Source organism: Lepisosteus platostomus, chromosome 17, assembly GCF_059453375.1.
Source record: "Lepisosteus platostomus isolate fLepPlt1 chromosome 17, fLepPlt1.hap1, whole genome shotgun sequence".
Lineage (NCBI taxonomy): Eukaryota > Metazoa > Chordata > Actinopteri > Semionotiformes > Lepisosteidae > Lepisosteus > Lepisosteus platostomus.
In genome coordinates this window covers 9545666-9560326 of record NC_142627.1, presented here as the reverse complement: position 1 = coordinate 9560326, position 14661 = coordinate 9545666, and the positions used below count along the sequence as shown (strand labels likewise).

The 14661-nt window shown below is 39.3% G+C and overlaps 1 protein-coding gene across 9 annotated transcripts in view; it reads left to right on the top strand.

Moving 5' to 3' along the window:
- sipa1l2a (signal-induced proliferation-associated 1like 2, genome duplicate a) overlaps nucleotides 1-14661 on the top strand; it is a 112963-nt gene that overhangs the window by 92305 nt on the left and 5997 nt on the right. For 7 of the 9 annotated variants that reach the window (XM_088610676.1, XM_088610681.1, XM_088610682.1 and 4 more), the window contains 4 exons: nucleotides 1868-2012; nucleotides 8345-8564; nucleotides 10958-11089; nucleotides 14412-14438. In XM_088610676.1, coding sequence (XP_088466802.1) covers nucleotides 1868-2012; nucleotides 8345-8564; nucleotides 10958-11089; nucleotides 14412-14438 — 524 coding nt within the window. The remainder of the gene's footprint in view (nucleotides 1-1867; nucleotides 2013-8344; nucleotides 8565-10957; nucleotides 11090-14411; nucleotides 14439-14661) is intronic. The other 2 variants (XM_088610684.1, XM_088610680.1) reach the window with 1 other exon arrangement.

The following is a 14661-nucleotide window of genomic DNA, read 5'->3' as shown; positions in this document are numbered from 1 at the left end:
TTCTGCACCATATCTCATGCTGTCAGCTTTCATACCCAAGATCATCTGTGCCTCCAAGAGACCCTTTTCCATATTGTACTAGATATGGGTTTTAAATGGCCAGTCTTTCGATCTGTGTCAAAGTGCAAGAAGAAGTGCTATTGTGTGCTGGGGACATTCTCACTGTAAATAAATAATAAAAAAATCTGAGCTAAAAAGCTGACCTTGATTTTTATATTTTTTACGAGCTTTGAGGTCTCTTAAATGAGTCCTACATTGCAATGTACTTCAGATCAGACACTTTAGAAAGTTAAAGGTGTTACAAAGCCGTAACATAATGTGCTGTATTTTTAAATGTTTTTCTTAATCTGGACTCGCACTCTTTTTTCTGGACTTTCTGATTTTGATAGTGAAGCGAAGCACCGCAGGACTTGAAATTGTCCATCCAGCTGTATTGCATAGCTAGCTTTTTAATCTACCTCAATTTTCAATCATAAATTGTTTGTCAGCTTAAACAGACTTTCATTTTGCAGCTCTGTTGCACAGTCTATCATCTTTTCTGTTTCGAGAAAAATAGGGGTCCAGACAATTGCTTAGCTCTTTGAAGAGCTTTGCATATTGCTAAAGACCTGTGAAATGCCTGAGAATATTTTTCTTCAATACTGCCTGTCAGTTTTGCAGTGCTGTACTCTGACAAAATACACGACCCTGCCAGTGGAATACGGAATGAAGATTCACAGAAGACCAACGATTCAGCTACTGTATATGCCTATGGTTTATCTCTTCTCGTTTTTTGTGAGAAAATCAACAGTAGGGAGCTGCATCAGTGTGCCTTGGCTTTAAAGGAGTAATTAAGTGATTAAAGGAGCTTTAATTTCACACTGAAAAGCAAAAAGAAAAGACACAATGTTTTGCAGTGAAGACACCTGAAGAAGACGTCGCATGATTTTCTGTTTGTCTGTGCTCAGGAAAGATTTTTGGAAGATTTTTTTCAAGCGTGCAGGGCATTTAAAATACAGGGGCAATCTAGCAGTTAAAGTTTGTTGTCCTTGCAGTCCCGGTAAAGGACATTTGCTGTGAAATAGAATTTCCTATACTGCTGAGCTAAATGGGTTGCTGTTTTTACCTTCTTTCAGGGTGTACATTGTATGTACAATCCAGTATTTTAAGTTATTTTGACCTAGTTGTTTAACGGACTGCTTTTCCTATGGAACAGCGCAACGCTGCAGCTGTCATCAATCAGGAGCTAACTTCTGAGTTAGCTCCACACTAGTCCTAGTCTGACCTTGCAATTAGTTTCAGGCGCTTCTGCAGTATGAAGTAGAATGCAAACTATTTCTGCATTGTTTGTGGATCACTGAACAAAATGTACATTCTGGCTTCCCTTGAGAAAGTACAGGTTCTTCTTTTTGTGGTCTAAAATGTATTGTGCAGGTACAGATAAATCAGAAAGTATGACAGCATTCAGAATGTCATGACAGCCCCTCGTTTTATGCATGGATACCTTATATCTTCCCACAGCATGTGGATGAGGTCTGCAGTCTGCGAGTTCAGCCCACCCCTGTGTTCTTTGCATGACAGTGGAGGAGAATGAATTGCACCTTTTTTTTTTTCTTTTGAGCACCTATCTGCTGTAATTAAATGTTTGCACCTAAAACTCACACATTGCCACATAGAACCCAGATACAGGTTCAGAAAAGCACAAATTGTTCTGCACGGATCGTTCTCCCAGCTGCCTCTGAAAGTCATAGAGGAACTGTCAAATAGTTTGGATCCCAGTGATTTATAAAAGGCCGGGGCATTTTCTCAAAGGTTTCAGAGCACGGGTTTGCCTGAAAAAAAAGGCTCCGCTGTGCCCGATGGTTAACACGCTATTATTCCTCTGTAGGCGGCTCTATGTCGACCCGGCGGATACCTCTTGCCGACTCCAGGCTGCCGAAAGAGACAGGAAGCACCAGCAAGGCTTTTCCAAGGAGGAGTTTCTGAAGCTGATGCTGCCCGACAGCCCCCCTGTGGAAGAGAGCAGGAGGAAGGTTAGCTATCCCTTAAGTCTGTACACCTGTCGGAGGCAATTTGCGCACAGGGGCTGGTGGTATTTGAAAACCTGCAGATAGGGAAGGAATCGAATCGTCTTCAGACTTTTTTTCAGCAAACAAGAACCGTCAAGAAATAAAAATGCACGTATTAACTTGAGACCTCAAGGTATGGCACTCTAAACCAGTGGCCCAACAAATGCATGTGATCCTGTCACAGTGCTGGAAATCATTGATATACAGTGAGGTGTGGTTGCATGCAGTGTTTCATGTCCTTTCTGTATTATAGGTACTTCCAAAGATCTACCTTTGCATGAGATTGAATAGTTGGATTAATTTTTAGCAGCCTGACTATTGATTGATGGGATCTTTTTTGAATACATTTAACCTGTTATTTTGTTTTTTGTATATGGTACTTAAGAGACTGTTTGATAAGCCGTTGTGAACCACTGAGGATGAGATAATGCTGTCTTTGTAACATCGTTCTTCAGTTCTAGTGAGTCTGCCTGGATTGTGTCAAGAAGGGGTCTGCAGAAACATGGATATAAATAAATATTGCCCTGATAGATTACCTGGCCCAGTAAGAAAGAAAGCCCTAATAAAACACATCTGTGGTTTCTCTATGGAGTGTATTTTTTATAACTGGCTTCCTCATGCAAAGCCTTCCAAATTTTAAAAGGAGAATATGAGGTTAATCTAATTTGTTAAGGGCTAAGTGTATTCATATTGGCTGTAATGGATTAAAGCCAGAAAGTTACTCAAATCACAAAGTTTGATGTGTTTCGTGGTCTTTAAGTGTAATTCAGTTAATTGCATTTCAAATTCCCCTTTTTGTAATTCATTATCAGTCAGGAAGGGACGCAAGAGATGCATACAATGGAGCTTTTTTTAGACATTATATAATGTTTGTCTTTTAAACTGAGACCAATTCCTACACCCTCCTGGTGCAGGTCCAGAGAGGAAGTCATGACTCTAGCTATTGTGAGCTAAGAATGCTTTGGAAAAGTAATCAAGGCAGAGGTGCCTTTCGTATGATATTACTACAGAAAGGCTGTGAAGTTTTGCTGACTGATGCTGGCTTCGATCACTTTTTTTTGGGCTGTAGTCCATATGTCCAAAAATATTCTTGATCCCTAGTTTGCATGGGGTAAAGAAAAGTTTATCTGAAAAATGTCATCACAATGTGTGTGAAGTTGACACAATAACCAGCACAATGCAGTTTATCCATAGGTGTTTGGCAACAATAAGTGCATGCACAATTAACACAAGAGTTGAGAGTAGTCTGAGGCATTTAATCTTCAGGAAGAAAAGAGAAAGCAGATTACAGTGGCCACTGTAGATTTTCTGTTTCACTTTGTCCTGTAATGGAACACGTATTTTATGCTTTCTTGAGACAGTTGGTGTCTCATAAATTTATTCCATTGTCATTCAGATACAAATGTGAATCCCATCCGGTTAATCAATGCAGAATGCTGTGATATTAGAATCCAGTCAATTTAAATTAAAATCATGTGTGCCAGAGCAATGCACAGAGAACAGAGGCTGCCAGACGTTTGGTAACCTTGTCCTGACCTGCACGCTCCTGCTATCTTAAGGTCAGAAAACCTTCATTTAGGAATTCCGGCATTGGAGACAATGTAATATCTTACTAATTAATAAAGATGTGCTCCTTAATGGACGATTAAAGGGAAAGAAATGAACAGACACTGGCATTAGTGGGATACAGGCCGCGGAGCTGGGAAACAAGACTCCGGGATCCTTAATACAAAATTGATTTTATTTTGAAGCTGACAGGTCATTATACAAAGCTTCCTGAGATAAGAAACCATTGCGTCAGCCTCCAAAGGAAATTGCCGCCTTTAACAGATTTTCTTTTCTTAGCCTTCTGCAGCAAGGAACCTTAATAATTCACTTTGTGGTGCATCCTCTTAAGCTATGCCAATTTTGAGGTGAAATACATTGTTTAGGTTTCCTGGGCCAAAGTAAAATTTGATGACAACAAGATTAAAAAATGATACATGTATGTAACATTAAAATAGGTCTTTATGAGCATAATATTCTTGTCGTGGCATCCCCTAAATCCCTTGCTTGGCTACAGAATCTTATCAGTAATCTTGATATTAAATTGGATTCATTTATCCCACCTGGCCTATCAGAAGCATCCTACTGATACAGGTGTATTTTTAACATAGTGAAATTGAAAGCTGCCTTTTCTTATACAAATTGCTTTTGATATGTGTCACAGGTTATCTGACCAAATGTATACTGCCCTTCTATCCTAGAAGAGGAAATCTGGATGTATTTATCTGGATGTAAATCAGCACCAGAAGATTTTGAACTGTTTACTAAGAAAAATTATATCTTCTTTGTGGATGATCTTGTTTGAACAGTATGTATCCAAAGTACACAATAATATTCAATATTTACAACAATATGAAGAGAAAAAATCTGCAAACTTTAGATGAACAAAATTGAATCTGAAGTCTGACACATGGAAGATAAAAGAAAGACTATCCTGTGTGACAGTGAGTATTCTTACTGGGAACTAGGACATGTGCTTAGGGAGAATGGTTTCAGTGCTTCATGTCCCAAGAAAATCTTTTGTAAACATTGTAAAGCAAAGCAAATTGATGAGAAGGAACTTTTATATCAGTTTTAAGGAACTGGAGTTTTTATTTTACCTGATTATCACTTTTGATCCAAAAAACGCTACACAATTCTGTAAGACTGTACACAAGGTAAATTGTAGACCATGCTTGTAGACCATGTTAAGTATTATTTTAGACTTGATAAAGCAAGACAGATACTACAAAAGATTTTGTTTTAAGCTATAAAAACACAGAAAAGCTTGTGCAGTAAGGTGATAACTGAGTAAAAATATTTCAGGTCCCCCTCAGGGACTCCTACTGTACATGATGCAGCCCATGTTTTCAGCCTTGGAGCTACAGTATGTTTGAAGCACTTAACAACACTATTTTGTATAGTTGACTTCTTATTTAAAGCAATGAGTTTTTCAGTGATATGAGAACATTCCATCCACATTCGTTTATATAAAACTACAAAAATGGCTATATGAATGTAGTCATTAAAGTCATTAAAAACAAAGAGTCAATGACATTTAAAACTATGATTGAATTCTCTAGCCCAGAAGGTTAATGTAATATTTGGAACCTGCTTCAAGTACACAACAATATTGCTTTTGTAATATTGTTCTCCTTGACAAAATGAGTTTATCAAAAACACCTTGGCAGACATCCTGTTACAGGAAAGTTTGTCAGACTTTGGCATTATCCATTATAAAGCTTCATTGTTGAACTGACATCCGAGAAATATTAGGCTTAGTCTGGATTTTTTTTAGATTGAGAATCTGAGGTTTCATGTATTTTAAAATCACATTCTGGATACCTTAATATTTCAATATATGCCTCTGACACCCAAATATTTATCATGTTGGTCGGCCTCTGATATATATATATATTTTGGTTCTTTTTCTTATTTTTGTGAGAAGTAAGAGAAAATCCTATTTTAATAACATTTTACATTTTGGAGATCCTGAGTCTTTTGCTCTACTTCCCCCCCAATATATGTGGATGTTTCCCATTAGTATACCATTAGCCCCCTTTCAGAAAGAAGGAGTTTCTGTTTTTGAAAAGGTATAGGTTTCTTCGGGGCAGTAGTGTGTGTGGAGCAGTGGCTGTGGGTTTCAGCTCCTGGATAGGACAGTGCTGTCGCACCCTTGAGTGAAGCACATCACCCAAATAATGCTCCAGTGAGTAAATGGGTACAAACATACAGTACGTCGCTTTGGATCAATGCATCAATCACAAAAGTTAGTACTGGGCTCCCTGTCCTTTACTGTCGTACTCGCCTTGCGTCTCTGAGGATGAAGCAGCTTTATTTTATTCTGTGCTTGTGATGTCATATTGTCCTTCTGCCTCTGATCCTAAGCTAGTGGGAAACCATGGCTCGTGCAAGTCTGCATCTCGATTGTAACACAGGATAATTAAAATGGCACATTTTGGGAATGCACACAGTTACTGAAATCTCAGAAAGGACAATGACATGTTTCTCACCTGCATTAATCTTTTTATCTGCCTCATTGGCAGTTCATTATTCAAGCTAATGCTTTAAGAGAAGCACTTAACCTTTTGACAATCCAGCTAAAAAGTACTCACTACAGGTACATAAAAGTAGGCTTCCAGTTGTATTTGGAATAACTTGTCTTGTGAGTACCATAGCTATTCTATGTCATGTACAGGTAAATAGAGTACTTCGAACCCACTTGTCCTTTTTCCAGAGAGCAGTGCACAACAGGAATATCCCCTTTGTATTTGGAATAGGGTTGCTGTACTAGTTCTTTTAGACACTGAGTACATTCATCTTTTGCTAGTTCTGTCCAGGGGGTTGGCAAAAGAAGAATTTCTAGTTGTTGCTCATGTTGTACAGCACTGTAAATAACACGCAGAATGACCCAGCAAGACTTGGAACACATCTCAGTCGGTGCTTTTAAATTCTTCACAACAGATTACTCCTGTAGGCAACGTTTTTCATCACTGTGCACAAGTGCCTATTAAGTTTCCTACTGAAAGCAATGCAAACATGGAATATACTACATTTGCAATAGAGGTTTCTACACTCATCTAAACACAACTTTCAGAACATCGTGTTCTGGATGTGCATGTGCACAATACTGTCTGCAACTTTCAACAACGGGTGATTGAAATCCTTGGAGCAGTTAACTACTAACTACTAAGTGGACCAAAATGTCTGTGCTAATATGTCGCCAGATGTAGCATAACTATTATAGGAGTGAGGAGAGGTTAATTCTGCAGTGAAAAGTAAAGTAGGAGAGGAGAGCAAACCAGACAATGGGAGAGAAGGACAGGAAGAGGTGGGTGGGGGAACTAAAGAGAGCAGAGTTGAGAATGGGTGGGAGCTGGTTAAAAGGGTGCTAATTAGATAGAAGCTCATTAATCTCCCCATTCAATCACACTTCCCCCAGTAATCCCTCATGGTTCTGACTGATTATCCACCCAAAAAATTAATCGTCCTCGGCTATTAATATTCACAACACCCCCTCTCTCCTCTACACACCTGAAGAGGCTCCACACTGTAGCTGAAATAGTGTTTTACTCAAACATTCAAATTAATGAGTGTTATTGGCAGAAGTAAGAATCAACATTAACAGAGATCATAATAGTATTAATAATAATAATAATAATAATAATAAAACTCTAACACTCACTGGCTTGCAGCTCTGTTGAGTTTCCTCCCTCCTTTTCCAGTAGGATTGGAAGATTGGGTCTGATTCTGACAGGTGTGGATAGTCTGGGGTTATTTTTGTAAAGACTATTTGTCTAATCCCATAGTATTTCTTGCAGTGCAACAGAAAATGTGTATTTCGTCTGGCTGTCAGGTCTGACTGTGTTGTCCAAGTTCTCTGGCTAGGCTGTAGTGACCGAACCTGTCCTCTCTGGGCAGCCAGGTCTGTCTGTGTCATCCAGTTTCAATGACCAGGCTGTGGTCACTGAGCCTGTCCTCTCTGGGCACCCAGGTCTGTCTGTGTTGTCCAGTTTCAATGGCCAGGCTGTGGTCACTGAGCTTGTACTGTAGCAGGGTTTGTTTTTTCATGTCGTTTCATACCCTGTTCATATCCTCAGCAGTGAGTATTGCCTTTATAGGTCCCAGTAGCATTCCAGTCTGTGTTGTGTTTGACGATGTCCAGTGTAATTTTACACTCTCTCTACTTCTCCACTGTACTTTTCTGCTGTAATTGTTCCTCTACAGCTCGCAGGCTGACACTGCCCCCCTAACTCCAGCCTCCAAACTATTGTGGTTACTTAAATGCCATCACATTTATGTTTTCCTTCCTCTTGACTTAAAGCTTACTGATAATTTCTAAAAGGACTTTTTTTTTTAATTTTACTCTTAAATGACAAAGCGTCCCTGTCAAAGAGTTCTGTTTTGTCTGTGACAGCCTTTACAGATTCCATTTCAATTTGGTGTGATAATAAGGGGCAGTTAGACTGATGGTGAAACAATATTATTGGGGATTTTGGTTCAGTCTGAAGCTGTCTGCTCCATATTCCTCCTTGCGCAGCCTTCACTCACCACAGCTGATGCCACACACCCCTTCTGGAAGACAGTATTAATGTACCAAATTCAAATAAAACCATTTATAAGAAGACTTTTGCTCCCTCCACAATAAAACTTCACAATGAATGTTTGCGAAAGTAGTTCCCTCCCACTACCTTTTTCTTTATGTATCACATACTGTTGTTGTGCTTTCATGTACTTCATGAGGTGCTCTTCTGTTTGCTCATATCCGTCAGATGTCTGTGGCGGGCGGCCTGTCCCCGAGGAGGTCTCTGTATCGCACCCTGTCTGACGAGAGCGTCTGCAGTAACAGGAGGGGATCCTCTTACGCCAGCTCCCGCAGTTCGATGCTCGACCAAGCTGTGCCAAACGATATCCTGTTCAGCACGACGCCGCCCTACCACAGCACCCTGCCCCCGCGCATGTCTCTGATGCAGGGGACGTCTGGCCTGAGAAGTGAGTTATGCTTGTGAGGACCACGGCACGGAGCTTTACAATTGTCAGTTCCGATTGTCTGAGCGTGCTAATTTTCCATCCCCTGAAACTGTGAATCGCAACGAGGGTGTTTTATCTTGTTGCTGCAAATGCATCTGACCACACTAATGAAGACAAAAGCTTCATAACAGAAGCTGAAGATGAAGTGTTGACTGAGCATTTACTGGTGACAAAAAGAGACATTACTTTGACTCATCCTGTCCTTTTTAAGGAAACTGTAGAATGCAGGACTATGGATTATTTAACCATTCCTTCCTGTATGATCTTTAAATTATTTGTTTCCTTTGTTGATTATGTATCTCACTGAAGTAACTATCAAATGGATTTAAGAGATAATATTATAACAAAAAGGAATTTTTTACTCATTTTTCCTGGCAGTCTTTCACCATCAGCTAATTTTCAGTAATTGCAGGTTCATACCTGCTCTGTGGTGTATAATTGAAATCCACATAATGCAGAAAAAAGACATTGTCTGTTCACAACAGGTGGGAAGAGAAGTTCATCCTACACACCGAGAAGCATAGAATTGCACCATCACTGACAGGAACACTTACTACAGGTGTCCCACACTTTGCTGTCCTTTTCACTTATCAGTATCTCCTGCTCTATGTTCCACATGCTTTCAGGATTGCAGAGTCTGAGTAGTGAAGATTTGCTTTGTACTGTATACAGGAATCACTGAACCAGAGAGAAACAGCTTCTGTTCATGAAGATCCCATCTGTGATTGATCTGGTGTTGTTTGTAGGCCCTATATTGTGATAGCTGTGCTAGCCTTCTTTTTTTCCATAACTACTGCACATGAATGTTTGTTATTGCCAAAATGCAATTTAATTCACAGAATGAAAAATAACATATGTAAGAAAACAGGGATAAAGCATTTCTCCAGTACTCAGACATTTGTCAGAATTGGCTTCTCGAACCCTGGACCTTATTTGGTGAATCCACAAAGGGATAAGAGAGCAAATGCACATTTGTCAGTTTCAGGATCTGCAGTTCACCTCTACCTCATAATCCAGTGGAGGATGGTTTTTATTTGTCATTCTTCTAAATGGGCGATAACTCTGATGGTAATTGGATCATTTACAATCCTACGATTCTAAGGGAAGTCCTGCTACTGCAAGGTGTACCACAGATGTCTGAATTATTTTTGGTCCAGTCTGACTGTGTTTCAGGGAATCTTGAGAAATACAATTTAAGTCAACAGCCCAGTGAAAATCTCCTAATCCTCTTTATAAGTCATGGACATGTGCACTAAATATTCATTTGAATAAGAGGAATTTTGTTTTCATTTTTCTTAAGTTAAAATGTTTGTATGGGAAAAACAAATTCACATAACTAAAAAAATAGTCACATCGCATGTTTTTATATTAGTGTACCATTATTAAGTACAGCTTATAGTATATTTTAAAATCATGGTTATTGGTTTACAGGGTAGTTATGACCACCTCTCAAAGGTCAAAGTTTTTGAAATGTAACTGTGAACTGCAGAGTCTTGAATCTTATTTTCCTTCCAGACATGTTCAGTGTTCTGTCCTTACAGTGCTCTTCTCAAATGTCTATAATAAGCACAGAGAAGTGTTGCTTCAAGGCCTTAATCTCCTGCCCAGTCGAAAAAACAAATCCGATTCTACAAATATCTGCTTAGTCTGAGAAGCGTAAATAAAAATAATAATAGAAATGGAAAACCTAATATTGGGATCAGTGTAGGGATTCCTGGAAGTCTAAAGCAGGGAGATGTTTATTCAAAGACAGTCTTTCTGAGTAGTCTGTAGTGCTGACAGATGGAACTCCCACTGATGTGATGGCATATTGGCAATGAAACATCTCTGGCTTGTGTACTGGCAAACACACAACGGGAAATCAGTGACTAAGTGGCCTTGGAATTACATGTACCATCTGGCCTTCACAGAGCTGAGTCGAAGTCTTAAATTTCCTTTCTGACCCCCTTCTTCTCTTACAAGGGCTCCCCGCTATATGTTGGAGTTGGGGGCCACAAAAATGTAACTTAGAGCAAAACCACGTACAGTATAACAGAGGACTTTCCCCATTTAAATAATGTAAAATAAGGGGATAAGCGACTATAAGAAGGTCGATTTCTTTCTCCTATGCAACTTAATGTGAGGATATTTCTCCCATTAGAAGATAATATGGATTATGGATCATGATAGGGATAGGAGCTGGAATCTAGGGTAAAGTGTCATGCCTCTACAAGTCCACACGCAAGTCTGCTGTGATCTTGATGATAGGTCTGCTTCCCAGAGGCCTGAGTTAATGGCAAGCGTCAGAGAAGACTGGACTAGGAAAAATAAAACGCTGTTCTGGTGGTGGTTGATCTGATTACTTGTCTCCACAGATGAGTTCTGGTTCTCTGACGGGTCTCTGGCTGACAAGTCCAAGTTCACAGATCCCGGCCTGATGCCCCTTCCAGACACTGCCTCTGGCCTGGACTGGTCTCACCTGGTCGACGCAGCTCGGGCTTTTGAAGGTAGGACAGGAAGCATGCTGCTGTCTGCCACATGCCTCATTTATCTGAAGCAGCTCAACATGGCGACAATTCGTATAAACAGGAAAAAACTCAGACTAAATAACTTGCTCAGCTCAGAACGAGCTGAAAAGGTGCTTTATCCCATAACCTTTTTATTGATTCCTTTCATTGATTTCTACAGCAAGACTTGCTGAATCTGCCAGCTTCTTTATTCAATGAATATTTATCAAGTTCATTAAATAAAGAGTGATTGCTGTGATAAAGTCATACTAGTGGAAAACCTGAAGATCAGCCACTTGAATATTTCTTGATGAAGTTGAACGAATTTTGTTACAATCATTTGAAATGCAGTGAGATTTAAAATGCCCCAAAAACATGCCAGAAGAGGTGTTACAGTATGTCACTCACAAGATGTGATGTAGTTTTTTGTCAGAAAACAGAATTTCTGTATGGCGTCTTTAATGCTTAAAGGCCATTACCATTGATAATGAGGTGGTCTGAAGAAACAGACATAAAAATAGGGACTAATATTGCTCCACTCTACTTTTCTCTTTTATTTTCAAGGTCACACATAGTAGAGAAATTCACCATGATATATAGGCTGACACCCCCATACGACTTTCATGCCTCTTAAAATGAGATGCATTTCAGATAAATGAGAAAGTCATTGGACAGCCTTTGGCAGTCTGGCGCAAGTAGACCTAGATATCTATCATCCCACTACAACCTAAACATGCACTATGGCTTGGTTGTCTAAACATGTTTGGAGGAGCCTAAATGCTGTGTTGTTTTGCAGATCTGTCTGTAATTAAATCTGTTTTTTTACATGTCCATATGCGTTCTATTGTTTCAGGCTGCTAATTTGAAAGAAAGGAAAATTTTCAGATACAACTGAAGCAATTTCAACAGTGCAGATCCCAGCAAGGAACCACTCAAGAAAATAATTTAACCATAACATCCTGCAATTAAATTGCTGCCTGCCAGTGTTATGCAATTATAGCTGCTTTATTCCCTACAATGATTTGCATTTCATAGTAGTGCACTTCAATGCAGGTTATTGATGTTGCCTCTCTATGTTCTTGTCTGTTTTTTAGTTATTGTATTACACAGGAATCAAGCATTCTTTTTTGTTTTTATGATCTCACAAACCCTGGTCCCACTGTAAAACCTGTTTTATTTTCTGGACTTCTTTAGGAGTTTGCAGGTTCAGGTGCACCAGTTATCAATACTGTACACCATATCCAGAGTGCTGTGCAGTTTTCTGCTGCAACAGCCATACAGTATGTGCATTGTCTAATAATACGACGGCTTTCATTGTTGAGTGTGCTCTGCAAGGAAATGGATACAGTATAGAAAGTGGTGTGAGCTTAGAAACAGTGTAAGGACATTTTCTTCACCATTAGACATGCTGAGAGAGGGGGTGAGGAAAGTGGGCTTGTCTAATAATAATAATGTATTATAAATAGCATCTTAGTAAAAGTAAAATCTCTTAGCACATTACAGTAGTTTTAAAAAACACCTATAACGATAGCAAATTACAAAATAGGCACAGAAAGCCAAGAGGTTAGGAGTGCAGCATGTTTGAAGATGAAGCAGACACAAGAACTAATAAACTAAAAGCCTTTCTAAAAAAAAAACAGTTTTGAGTCTAGATTTTAATGCACTCAGGGGTAGGTGACTCTCTGATATCCTTGGGGACAAGATTCTAGAGCTTTGGGGCGCAGCAAGACAAGGCTCTGTCACCCACAGAATGTAAGTGAGCTTGGGGGACATTCAGAAGATCAGAGTTAGACAAACAAAGACTGCAAGGTGGGGAGCAGACTGATCAATTAATGGTTAACTTAATGAATTAAGTAGGTAGCTGCTTCAGCATGCGTAGGCTGCAAAGGAACAAGTAAAGGTTTATTCCATGCTGAAGAGAGGTAAAGAAACGCAACATTTCGGCCGTGGAGCCTTCTTCAGGTAGTAATAAATCAGACATGTCCTGAGGTTCCATCAGGAAGAGCAAGAGATTTTGAAACCTGATAAGAAGCCAGTGCTTATCAAGGTCAGGAGTAATGTGACCATGTGCATGAGACCTGGTCAGGATTCTGGCTACCAAATTCTGAATATTTTGGAGTTTGATCAGAATATCAAACTGCTTGCTAGTGGATTTAGTTACCCTAGAGGGTATTACAGTAATCAATTCTAGAAAAAATAAATGTCTTGACCAGTTTTTCTGGGCTTTCTTTCTTGGTAATTAGGGGTAAATTACACCATTGCTGGTACTGATGGCAAGAACCGCAGAGTACAACTATCTACTCCTGGAGGAACAAAATCATGATTTGTCCTGCTACAAAATACATTTGTGAACTACACAGTTTGCTAAAATTTTGATTTTGGCTGCAGTACCTACTTTAATTTCTGGTGGAGGAGGGGAAGTCAGCACCTTTTACATCTGACCAGTTTCCATCTTTAGATTGTTGAGGTCTTTGAACCTTAATTCACTGACAAGAAAAGACTTTTCTTTCTCATTAGTGTTGTAGTATTTTATTTCTCTTTTGGGGAAAATGAGATACTGCGCAGTAGTTCTGAGAGAGGCACAATCATTATAATTTCCAGATCTGCACAGATTTTGCCTGTGGAAATCTATTAAGTCAGCAGATGATGGAGGCAGCATTGTTCCACAAGTGCAATTCATGGTTTGGCCAGGTGGAATGAATCTGCTTTTAACATAAATCAGTAATTAAATGTATGAGTGGCATTCTTGAGAGGATATTGTTTTGTCAGACATTGTGTCCTATAATTAGATCATGAAAGAAATGTGACATTGTGTAACCCTTATTTTTATTTTCATATTTCCTTCCTATTTAAAGTTCATTGGAAAAGATCAATGATGTTTAGAAAGGAATAAAAATTCACACTCATTTAATCAGATCAAAAGTGTTTGCAAAATATTGGCCACCTGTTTCTGAGAAGCAGTTGTAGTCCTTTGCTCTTGAGATATGAGTAATTGTTCAGACAGTCATAGAAAGGGCCTAATTCATCCAAAAATTTCTAATACAGGCTTATGAATATTGCAGTTCTAGTCTTAATAACATATAACAGAAGGAAAACAATAGATTATTTGTGTAATTGCTGAGCATTAGCATTGTTTTGCAAAGTGAAAAGATGCTGTTGAATGAAAATTAAATGACCTAGCAGTGTCTTATAGCTAGTCGTGGTTTTGGCTTTTTTTAGTACTGTTACACTGTCATCATACTATAGAATCAAGAATTATCCATATATTTGTGGTGTTTGTTTTTCAAAATGTGCATTTCCTTATCTCTTTCTCCTGCTCTAGAGCTGTCCTTTGCGCTCTTTCTGGAAGGTAAAAGAAGAGTACGGGTGTGAAACGAGTTGGGTCTTGATTCATGCACTGGCCTTGTAAAGAGTGTGAGACACCCCTCCAAAGTCAGCCCTTAACACTAACCCATGTGTGTTGGAGTATGGTTTCATTGGAGAGGGCTGGGGCTTGGGCGTGGCGACTGCTAGCTGATAACACTAAGCCGGTCTGACAGGGCTTGCAGAAGTGTGCTTTCCAGCCATTTCAG